At 44.2% G+C, this 10,984-nt stretch overlaps 1 protein-coding gene across 2 annotated transcripts; it reads right to left on the reverse strand.

Moving 5' to 3' along the window:
- Positions 1 to 2,763: 2,763 nt before the first annotated feature.
- On the reverse strand, positions 2,764 to 9,477 carry Ift22 (intraflagellar transport 22). 2 transcript variants are annotated; one of them, XM_020173690.2, is made up of 5 exons: positions 9,320 to 9,477; positions 7,138 to 7,214; positions 6,915 to 7,004; positions 5,893 to 6,095; positions 2,764 to 4,652 (listed from the first exon to the last, which is right to left on the reverse strand). In XM_020173690.2, the coding sequence occupies exons 1-5, from the start codon at positions 9,356 to 9,358 to the stop codon at positions 4,504 to 4,506; spliced, it is 558 nt and encodes a 185-aa protein (XP_020029279.2). In that variant the 5' UTR covers positions 9,359 to 9,477; the 3' UTR covers positions 2,764 to 4,503. The 2 variants fall into 2 exon arrangements, with proteins under 2 accessions (XP_020029279.2, XP_073931758.1); XM_074075657.1 differs by lacking the exon at positions 9,320 to 9,477 and adding an exon at positions 9,154 to 9,264.
- Between the last annotated feature and the right edge of the window lie 1,507 nt (positions 9,478 to 10,984).

Below are 10,984 nucleotides of genomic sequence, written 5' to 3' on the forward strand. Positions count from 1 at the left end.
GTTAGGTGAGAAAATCCAAAATCTAGAAGAATCCTATTTCAGAGTAATTTCCTCCTCCCACCTCTAAGCAGAGTAATTTTCTTAAGTAGCACAAACCCAGTTACCTTTTCAGTGAGTATCAGGAGTTAAATCAACTCCTGCATGTCCCTCAGTTACCAGCCAAAATATTCTTTAGTTATGGCAATTTAGCCTGCCTTACATATGTAAGGGTCTCCCAGTGTTCCACAGAGTATAGTGTTGTCTAGGGGCTTTGTCTGAATAATTTTCAGAGGTGAACATTCAGGTTACAATGTTAACTGAACAAGTCATCCTTTCCTTTACAAGGGATAGAGCTTCAGAAAACTACTTGCTATTGATCAGTTCATTTTCTGGGTGGATCTGCTTCAGAAATAGTTAATGTGTCACTTAATTGCGCTGCTGTTGTTGCCAGTGTGTGTTAGTTAGCTGTTACTGTAACAAAGTATTTGAGATAACTTAAAAAGAGGGAAGGCTTTTTTTTTTTTTTTTTTTTGGTTTTAGTCCATGGTTGGGTTGGCCACCTTGCTTTTGGGTCTGTGGTGAGGTAGCATACTCTGGTAGGCGCACATACTGGAGCAAATCTGTTTCCCTCATGGTGGTAGAGAAGCAAAGGGGATTCCATCCCAGAATCCCCTTTGAGGGTCCCACCCCCTGCCAAGAACCTAAAAGCCTCCCACTAGGACCCACCTCTTAAAGGCTTCCACCACCTTCCAGTAGTGCAAAGCTGATGGTCATGCATTTAAGATCCAAAGTATAGGACTAAGAGAGTGGCTCAAGTGGTAGAACACCTGCATAGGAAGGTTGAGGCCCTGTGTTTAATCCCCAGAACCACCAAAAATATATAAATAAATAAAAATCTACTGAATGGGCTTTATAGCAAAATGGAGAGGTTTAGAAAGAGAGTATTGAAGATAGATCAGTAGCTATCCAATCTGACAAATAGAATACAATATATTTTTTAAAAGATCCAAACTAAATCACTTTGGTTATTGTTGCTTTACTAGTTTCATTCTCAAAGGGTGACACTCCTGGCTGGGCGCCAGTGGCTCTCACCTGTAATCCTAGCTACTCAGAAGGTAGAGATCAGGAGGATCGCAGTTCAAAGCCAGCCTGAGCAAAAAAAATTACAAGACCTTATCTCAAAAAAACCCCAAAAAACAACAACAAAAAACTATCACAGGAAAGGACCTGATGGAGTGGCTCAAATGGTAGAGCACCTAACTAGCAACTGAGTTTAAACCCCAGTACTGCCACACACACACACACACACACACACACACACACACACAAATAGGGTGACTCTCTTGTGCAATGGTAGAATCATCTGCCCAGTTACAAGATAGTAGAAAGAGCAGAGGCCTGGGAGCTAGTCTTGTCCCTCTCCCTAACTTGCCCGGTCATCTTGGATTAGTCGTTTATCATCTTCTCAACCAAATCTGTTCATCCATCTCTGGGTCTTAGGAGACTATGTCTGTGGTAGGTTCAATAATGGCCTCTGAGAATATCAGGTCCTAGCCAGACATGGTGATACATGTCTACTTGGGACAGGGAGACAGAAGAATTGTGAGTTTGAGCCCAACTCCGGCAAAAGTGGTGGCAAGACCCCATCTCTAAAACAAAATAAAAATAAAAAGGCTGGTAGAGGGCTTGCCTGGTATATGAAAGGCCTTGGGCTCAACCCTAGAACTAAAGGGGGAAAAAGAAAGCTATCAGGTCCTAACCCTGGAACCTGTGACTATTACTTTATTTGGGAAAAAGTTCTTTGCAGATTTGATTAAGGATCTTTTTTAATTTTAATTTTTGATAGGACTAGGGTTTGAACTCAGGGCTTTGAGCTTGCAAAGCATACACTCTACCTTTTGAGCTACCTGAGTGCTGGGATTACAAATGTATTCCACCACACCTGGATAAATTAAGGATCTATAGATAGGAAGATTATCCTGAATTATCTGAGTGAATCTTTTAGTTGTTTTATTTTGGATTTTGTCCATACTAGGGTTTGAATTCAGGGCCTCATGCCTGCTCAGCAGGCGCTCTACCATACGAGCCATTCCACCAGCTTGGGTGAACCTTAAATGCAATTGTAAGTGTCCTGATAAGTACAAGCAGGGGGAGACCCAAGACAGACACTTACAGAAGGCAATGTGGAGATGGCACAGACGTGAATTTGAAGATGTTTGCCTTGAACACTGGAATGAGGCAGCCACAAACCAAGGAATTACAGCAGCCATTAGAATGGCAAGAAACATTCTCCCCTGGAGCTTCCACAGGGATTGTGGCCTTGGTGACACCTTGATTTGGACTCACTGATACTGATTTTAGACTTTGGAACCTCCAGAACTGTGAAAGAGGCCTGAAAATTGCAAAAGATGGAAAGAGTCCATTCTTTATTTTTTTGGTGGGACTGGGGTTTGAACTCAGGGCTTTATGCTTACAAAGCAGGTGCTCTACCGCTTGAGCCTCATCTCTAGGCCATTTTGCTCTGGTTATTTTGGAGATGGGGTCTTTCAGACTATTTTCCAGGGCTGCCCCAAACTGCCATTCTCCTTATCTCAGCTTCTGGATTATAGGCATGAGCCATGGGTGCCCAGTGAGTCAATTCTTATGAATTGTAGTAATGTTCTATAAAGCTGCCAAGAACAGTGAATGAGTGAATATCAAACATTACTCTCAGAGGGAATACAGGGTTAGGTTCCTGCCAGCCTCTGTGACAATATTTTCATCCACTGATCAATGTACACCCTGTTTTATGTGTGCTTTTTTTTTTTGGGTGCTGGGTTTTGAACACAGGGCCTCACACTTGCTAGGCAGGCCCTCTGCCACTACAGCCACACTCTTAATCCTTTTTTGCTTTAGTTATTTTTCAGGTAGGGTCTTGTGTTTTTGGCCAGGGCCAGCCTCAGACAAAGCTCCTCCTACCTACTGCCTCCCATCATGTCTCTGGGATCACAGATGTGACTACACCTGGTTTATTGATTGAGATGCAATCTCACTAACTTTTGTCTGGGCTGGCCTTGAACCATGATCCTTCAGATCTCTGCCTCCGGAGTAGCTGGGATTATAGGTGTGGCTCCATGTATGCTTCTTTCTCAAGACACTTTATTTAATATATACTGTTGATCCTTTAACATTGAATTCACAGCCATCAACACTGTATCTCATGCTTGAGGGAACCTGACCTAAATCATATATTCTGTCTGTAAGACACATCACACAGCCTTCCTGTACTCAGAAACAATAGACAACACTTCAACTCTAGGCTTGGGGCCGTTTTGAACAGTAAAATCACCAACAGAAAGCTCAAAAATGTGAAAACATGGCTCTGGGTAGACCATGAAAAGGATACTTGTTTATAGTATGAGGGTTGAAACAAGATGGCAGAGCATCCCTTGACTAACCTCAGCTGGGACGTGTATGTGGTGACAATTCAAATTTTTGGTCCCTCTGTGTGTATCTGAAAACAACAGAGAACACCGCACATATTCATCTGGATGTTACAAATAAATTTTAGTTAGTAGGCAACTTCTTAAGATATAAAATCCATGAATTACACCTTCCTTTGACATTTTCAGTACTCCAGATCCCCTCCATATCTGGGAGATGGGAGCATGTGAGATTTATAGCAGCTACAGAAAATGAAGAATCTGGTTGTGCCAACCAGATTCTAATTCTAATATTCAGGAGGTAGAGAGGCAGAAGGATAGCAAGTGTGAGGCCAGCCTGGGCTGAATAGAGACCCTATCTCAAAAAAAAAAGAAACTAAATTTTTTTTTTGCTTATCCAAAGCATAGTAATTTTTTTTTTGGTGGCACTGGGGTTTGAACTCAGGGCCTGACACTCAGTAGGTAGGTGCTCTATTGCTTGAGCCACACCTCCAGCCTTTTTCTGAATTGGGTATTTTTGAGATAGGGTTTCACAAACTATTTGCCTAGCCTGGTTTTGAATTGTGATCCTCCTGATCTCTGCCTCCTGAGTAGCTGGGATTATAAGCAGGAGCTGAGGGTGCCTGGCTAGTAATTAATTCTTTGACTCTATATTACTATTATTTAAAAAATCATCATTTTTGTGTTTCATTATGCTGTGTATTGTCAGCAGCTAGAATAGTGACTCACATATAGTAGCTGCTCAACCACTTGGAATTTGTTAAATGAATCAAGGAATGAAAATCACATCCAATCCAATACACTGTTATATCTTTGGGCAACGATAGTTACAACTCTGCAATTGTTATAATTTAATGTATGTGAAGGAATGAAAAAAAATCCCTTGATTTTCTAGGTCTTTGGGAAGGTCTGAGGTCAGAATTCGGTGAGAGGATTTTCCTAAATGAACTAAGGACAGATGGTGGTGAGCCAACTCCTGCCTGACTGGTACCTTCTGGCAGGAAAGGAGGAGAGAAAGCAGGAGAAGCTGGATGAGATTTTGGATGTGCACAGGGGAAGAAGTTGATTTCTTCTGGGAAGTGAAGAAACTTCCCAGGGGAAGTTATGTGATAATTGACATCTCTTCTCGGTCTCTGCTCTCAGACACAGAATTGATGACACTTTTTAAATACTTTATGAATTCCATCCGGATCTCTTCAGGGTCCTCCTCAAGGTTCGAGTGCACCAGCTTCAGCTTGTTCAGGGGTGGTGCTTAAAAGAGAAATGAGGTTAATTAGGCAAGAAGTTTGAACTTGGAGCCCTGTCTAGCTCCCAGTGATCTGGGACTTCTAGAAGCCAATTCATTTAGCTTTTTTTTTTTTTTTTGGTGGCACTCGGGTTTGAACTCAGGGCCTCACACTTGCTAGGCAGGTGCTCTACCACTTGAGCCACTCCACCAGCCCTTTTTTTTGTGATATTTTTTTCAAGATTGGGTCTTGGGAACTATTTGCCCAGGGCTACCTTTGAACTGCGATCCTCCTGATCTTTGCCTCCTGAGTAAATAGGTCGTTTAACTTTCTAAAGTCCAAAAATAAGTTGTGTCCTGCTTGACACAACAAAGAAGGATTTCATGACACTGCTACCTGGAAATAGGATAAAAATGACATCAACAGTTCCCAGATACTCCTTGCTTTTGTTTTGTTTCTGCAGTGCTCACAATGGAGCCCATAGGCCTCACACATGCTAGGCAAGAGCTGTACCACTGAGCACATCCTAGCCCTTTCTCTTTGTACTCAGAAGGAGACTCTCAGGGCCTTGTCACAAGCACCAGAAGAGACTCTTTTGTATTCTAATTTTATCTCTTAAGTATTTTCTGAGTTGTTTTCTAGGGTCACTTATCACATCTGTTATGTGTATGTCATGTGGGAATGGGAGGCTTTTCTTGGGAAAAAGCCTGATGGGAAAGGATGTCTCCATAGGACCCGTGAATGGCTACAAACAAGTTCCTCCCTGTTTTACTATCTGCCTGCTTTTAGTATCCATTTCCTTGCCTGAAGGGGATGATGAATTTTCCACCCTGCAAACTCTCACTGACATGGTGACAACAACAAATGCTGAGACACAGCAGGTTCTCAGTTATTGCACATAGTTGCTTGTTTCAAAAACATATAAAAATATGTAAGTGTAAGCTGGGTGTGGTAGTGGATGCATATAATCCTAGCATTTCAGAAGCTGAGACAGGAGGATCATGAGTTTGAGGCCAACCTGGGCCACACAGCAATACTCTATCTCAAAACTAAAACCAAAACCAAAACAAAGAAAACAAAACAAATATGTAAGTGTCCTGCCCAAAATAATGGAGAAGAAAGGAGGAAGAAAAATTCCATGGGCTGGGCTGGTGGAGTGGCTCAAGCAGTGAGAGCACCTGGCTAGCAAGCCTGAGGCCCTGAGTTCAAAACCCGCCCCACCAAAAAAAAAAAAAAAAGAGAGAGAGAAATCCCAGTGTCCTTACACAGAGCCAAGCTTCCTGTGTCACCTCCAGAGCCTGGTTTGTGATGTGCAATTAGCAGGCACTGAGCATCCTGTAAGAACTGCTGCTGGACAAAGCAGGAATACCACATTTCGATCTCCTTCAGGTGGCTTGGGATGTCAGCATTGAAGACAATCACTACTCCATAAGCGTCCTTCATCAGGGCTGGCCAGCAGGACTCGAACCTGTGACATAGAGAGGGGATCAGAGTGAGGGTTATGTCATCCTGGCTTCTGTTTTAGTTTTTTTTTGTAATGCTAGGAAACAAACCCAGGGCCTTGTACATACCAGGCAAGTGTCCTACCACTGAGCTACATCCCTAGCCGTAACTAGGTACTTTAAAAAAAACTTCTTAGTAATTTTTGTTCTTTTCTCTCTCTCTCTCTTTTTTTTTTTTTTTTTTTTGGTGGTACTGGGGTTTGAACTCAGGGTGTTCTGTTTGCTAGGCAGGTGCTCTACCACTTGAGCCATGCCCTAGCTGTATACATTTTATTAATAATTGATCTCAGGGTGTTCTGTTTGCTAGGCAGGTGCTCTACCACTTGAGCCATGCCCTAGCTGTATACATCTTATTAATAATTGATGACTTCTAATTGTATCATAATGCAATCACTAAAGTTTATAAAGCAATAAATGTCACCAAGGAATACACCAATCCCCTCAGATAGGTGGGCCTAATAGGCAGATTTGTTTTCCCAGTGTGGGGATTGAACCCAGGACCTAATCCATGCTAGGCAAGTGCTCTACCACTGAGCTACACCCCCAGTCCTGATGTTTTAATCATCTGATGAAGCAAAGCTGCTGCTTTTTTTTTTTTCAGTAATGAGGTTTGAACTCAGAACCTTACACTAGCTATGCAGGCACTCTATCACCTGAACCACATCCCCAGCCCTCTTTTTTTTTTTTTCCTGGTACTAGGGATTGAACCCAGAGCCTTGTGCTTGCTAAGCAAGCACTCTACCACTTGAGCCATGCCCCAGTCCAGCTTCGGAGGAAAAACATACTTTGAGTCGCCACCACAGTCCCAAAGCTCGAATTCACACCCTGTGCCTTTGCTGTTACTGGTAACATGTGGGTTCTCAAATTCCAGGATCCTAAAAATAAAACACAGCAACAGCAGCAGCAATCTCTACTTAGGAAACACTGTACTTTTGGGATGCCAGCAGCACCAAAAGTAGGAGGTGGGTGACCACTAGTGACTTTGGAATGTAGATTGGGCAGCCTTACCTCACTCCTTGGGTTGGGTTATATTCAGTAATGTCCGAAGATTCAGTTAGAAAGTTGGCCAAAACAGTTTTTCCACTCTGTGAAAATGACAGAGAATAAAGGTCCTTGATGAAGCACAGAAAAATAAACCACAAAAGAGCCTCCACCCCATAGCTGGCCTGGAACTTGCTGTGACAGAGTACAGGCCATGTATGGCCTCTTTGAGATCTCCAGGACAGAGGACCCTCTCTGGCTGGGATTACTTTGTCTGGCTCTGCTATGGTGGGCATAGACTGGTGTGGCACCCAGGGAGCATAGCAGTCCCTTTGCCCACAGTGATTTCTTTGGCTGGCTTTCAGTTAACTAATCAGAGAACAGAAAAAAAAAATCCTGTGTGTTTCTCCCCTTGTCTGCTTCTCTCCACATGTGTAGGAAGCCAATCTGTTATAGATACAAAACCACTGAGGCTCAGAGAAGGGAAATGAGTTACTTGAGGTCACCAAAGGGATCAAGGTCAGAGATCAGTCCCAGGTTCTAGGGACTCCTGGCTGGCTGTGCCACAATTTCACCGATGGCTACTTCTCCTTATGTATCACAAAAGTAACACAGAATCCTATCAACAGAACAAGAAGTCAGCCTTCCTGATCCCTCCACCAAACCCCTCTCTCCATTTGTCCCATTTCCTCCTTGAAGCTATGATCTCCTTTTCGGATCTTTCCTATATATTTGCATTGTTCTTGAACAAATACTGTATATGCCTGAATATAAAACAAAGCTGTTTACTCCTCCTTCCCCCCACAATTATTCCTCAGAAGAGAGGCAATCTCTTACATGTAAGCCCTTATAAAACTCTATGAGCAGGGTTCCAATGGCTCATGCCTGTAATCCCAGCTGCTTGGGAAGCTGAGATTGGGAGGACTGATGTTCGAAGCCAGCCCGGGAAAATAGTTGGAGAGACCCCACCTCCAAAATAACCAGAGCAAAATTGACTGAAGTTGTGGTTCAAGTGGTAGGGAGTCTGCAGCTTGAGCAAATAAAACTGGGTCATGAAGGGATAGAATGAAATAGCATTTCCAAATTAATATGTCATAATGGGCCTTTAAATATATGCCAACACATTAATACATAGAACTACAGTTAATTGTTAATAGAAGTATATTAGTATATTTTGTCTATGCCCTTAAAGTTTTTTGTTTGTTTGTTCTTTTTTTGGTGGGATGGAGGTTTGAATTTAGGGCTTTGCCCTTGCAGAGCAGGCACACCTCCAGTCTGTTTTGCTCTGGTGAGCCACCAGTGCCTGGCCTGTTTGTTTTTGAGACAAGGTCTCTCTATGCAGCCCAAGGCTGGGCTTGCACTTGCCATCATCCTGCCTCAGCCTCCCTAGTGCTGGGATTACAAGTATGCACCACCAAGCCTGGCTTTGTATTTTGCTAATACTTTCCCCAGGCTTTAACACCGCTGTCATTTCTTCTAAGCCTTCCTCATTTTTGTGCTTTGCTTAAGAAGACCTTCCCTAACTCAGGATTAAAAACACATCTATCTATATATATTCACCTATGAAACTACAGCAATTCTCCATGTGTGGTTTGTGAACCAACACATCATCATCACCCTGAACCAATAGCATCGGCAAAATCCAAACTCGGAGATCATTCCCAGACCTATTGAATCAAAACTCTGGGGTGGGATGCAGCGATCTGCTTTTAAACAAGCCCCCCAAGTAATTCCAATGCGCCCTGAAGTTGGAGAATATTCATCTACCCTTCCATAGTGTTTTTTAAAAACACCTTTAGCTTTAAGCCATCTGAATGTTATTTTTGTATATGGTGTGAAGTACACATGTAGTAATCACCATTACCACTGCCACACACACATTAATACCACTTATAATAGTCGATTCCAAGACTATATAATAGTCCATTCCCTCTTGGTTCTCTCGTCCTAAAGACACATTCATTAAAGATGACCTGGGGTGGCGGGGAGGAGAGACAAAGGGGAGTCACGCGACCCAGGATTTGCTTTCAAGGATGCACTCACTACTTCGTCCTCTGTAATACGGGGTTGCCTGGTAAGGCCAGAGGCGCCCGTCGGGCGGGGACGTTGGGACTGAGCTGTCACCTCCTGCCGGTGGTCGCCCCCCGCGCTCGCCCGGGCCCTGCGGCCCCGCTCGCCGTTCCCGCCGCCGTGGCGAGCCTGGCCTCACCTCGCAGGGCCCCACGAACAGGATCTTGGCCTTCAGCATCGCGGCCGGATGCCCGGAGCTCACCGAAGCACCAGCGGCTTGGAATCCCACGCGTTGTCAAGGCGAGCTTGAGGCACTGTGCTGATTGGCTGTCTTCGTTTCCACGGCGACCCGGAGCGGCGCGCGAAGGCCGACGGGACTCGGCCACTTCCGGGAGAGGACGGAGGGAAGAGGGCGTGCCAGGGTTGCCGGACGCTGTTGACGCTGTTCTGAGCGCCCAAGGCTCAGAGCTGCGGAAAGTGGTGGAAAAACCGGTCCCTAATCTTTATTCTTCCCAGAAAAATAAGCACTCCAGACAGGGCCATGTGCAGACTGGGAACCAGGGCTCTGACTCCGTCACTGTGGCATTCTACCACTATTGCCATAGAGTTTATCACAGTCCTGACCCAGCGGGCAGCAGAGTCTCGGGGCTTTGTTATGGGCGTCACCACTCACCATCACTGGAATGATCTGGGAGAAACCAAAAGGGCTATGTTGTCAGTGGGAACACTGCTGCTAAATTCAGTCATTACCTGGGCCTTATATGATGGAGGGAGGGCATATTAGTGGTTTCGTAAAAGTGCCTAGATAGGATCATGCACTTGCTTTCTTTTGGTGCGATCTCTGGTTTTCTTTTGCTTTTTTGTTTGGTGCCCTTGCCCCGCCCTGACCCTGAAGTTTCTGTATCGGTGAAGAGACAGACAAGTACAAGAGTTTAGGTTGGGGTGAATCCTTCAGTATTTTTATCCATATATCTTTTTACATTTCCATTCTACACACCTGTGTATGTAGATCTACAAATAGATCTGGAACAGGTTGTTAAAACATTTCGCTGAGGCTTTAAAGGCAGACAATAGGTATTAAGTGTCTGTAGATTCTGATCTACCTCTGCAAGAATTTAGCATATCCCCTGGAAGTTATCAAAGAGTTATGAGGTTGTAGAGGAGGAAAGGAAGAATTTCTTTGGAGAGAATGCTATTTTCTTACCTCAAGTCAAGTGAGAGATGGGGCTTCAGAGAACTGGTGTCCCCTGAAATTTAAGCAGCATGGAGATGGGTGTGAAAATCTGTAGGGTGATCTGGTCCAAAGTGAGAAGGTAGGGAAAGAAAGAGAATGCACTGGGAGTTGCCAAGGATACAGGAGATGTTCCCAGGGAGGAGGGAGGGACTTGGTCATTTTGGATTTGCCTGTGAGAACCCCTTGGAGAGAGTAGATTCCTAGAGAAGGTGCCCAGGCTGGAGATAAGGTGTTTTGAGGAAGCAGCGCTTAGAGCCCTCTTCATGTTATCTCCCAGGAACTCCCATAGATGATATAAAAATCCACATGGGGAAATCTGATACTTCCAAGGGGCACCTACACTCCACACTCTACTGTCTCTGTCCTGTTAAATAAGACCTTTTCTACTCCTCTCGTTCTTCCAGCTCTCCCCCTATAAGCCAGATCTGGAATGGTCCAAAGAAGCCCAGCGCAAGAGATTTAGGGGAACAGGATTCGAGAACAAGACTAGCAAAGAGGGAGGAGGGTGGTTGAGTCTATTTCCCTTGCAATCTCACAGGCCTGAGTCCAGCTTGGAGATGGGGTGAGAGGTTAATGATACTTTACCTTTAAATTAAGTGCAGAGTTTTGATTAATACAGTGTCAATTAAA

The sequence above is a fragment of the Castor canadensis genome, chromosome 6 (assembly GCF_047511655.1).
Source record: "Castor canadensis chromosome 6, mCasCan1.hap1v2, whole genome shotgun sequence".
In the NCBI taxonomy this organism is placed as follows: Eukaryota; Metazoa; Chordata; class Mammalia; order Rodentia; family Castoridae; genus Castor; species Castor canadensis.

What these genes read in the sequence shown, in the direction of transcription:
- Ift22 (XM_020173690.2), bottom strand. Translation starts at nt 9,358, where the DNA reads ATGCTGAAGGCCAAGATCCTGTTCGTGGGGCCCTGCGAG. An exon ending in AACCCAACCCAAGGAGTGAG is followed by an intron (nt 7,005 to 7,137) that starts GTAAGGCTGCCC and finishes TTTTATTTTTAG; the next exon opens with GATCCTGGAATTTGAGAACC. An exon ending in CACAGGAAGCTTGGCTCTGT is followed by an intron (nt 4,653 to 5,892) that starts GTAAGGACACTG and finishes TTCTCTTTTAAG; the next exon opens with CACCACCCCTGAACAAGCTG.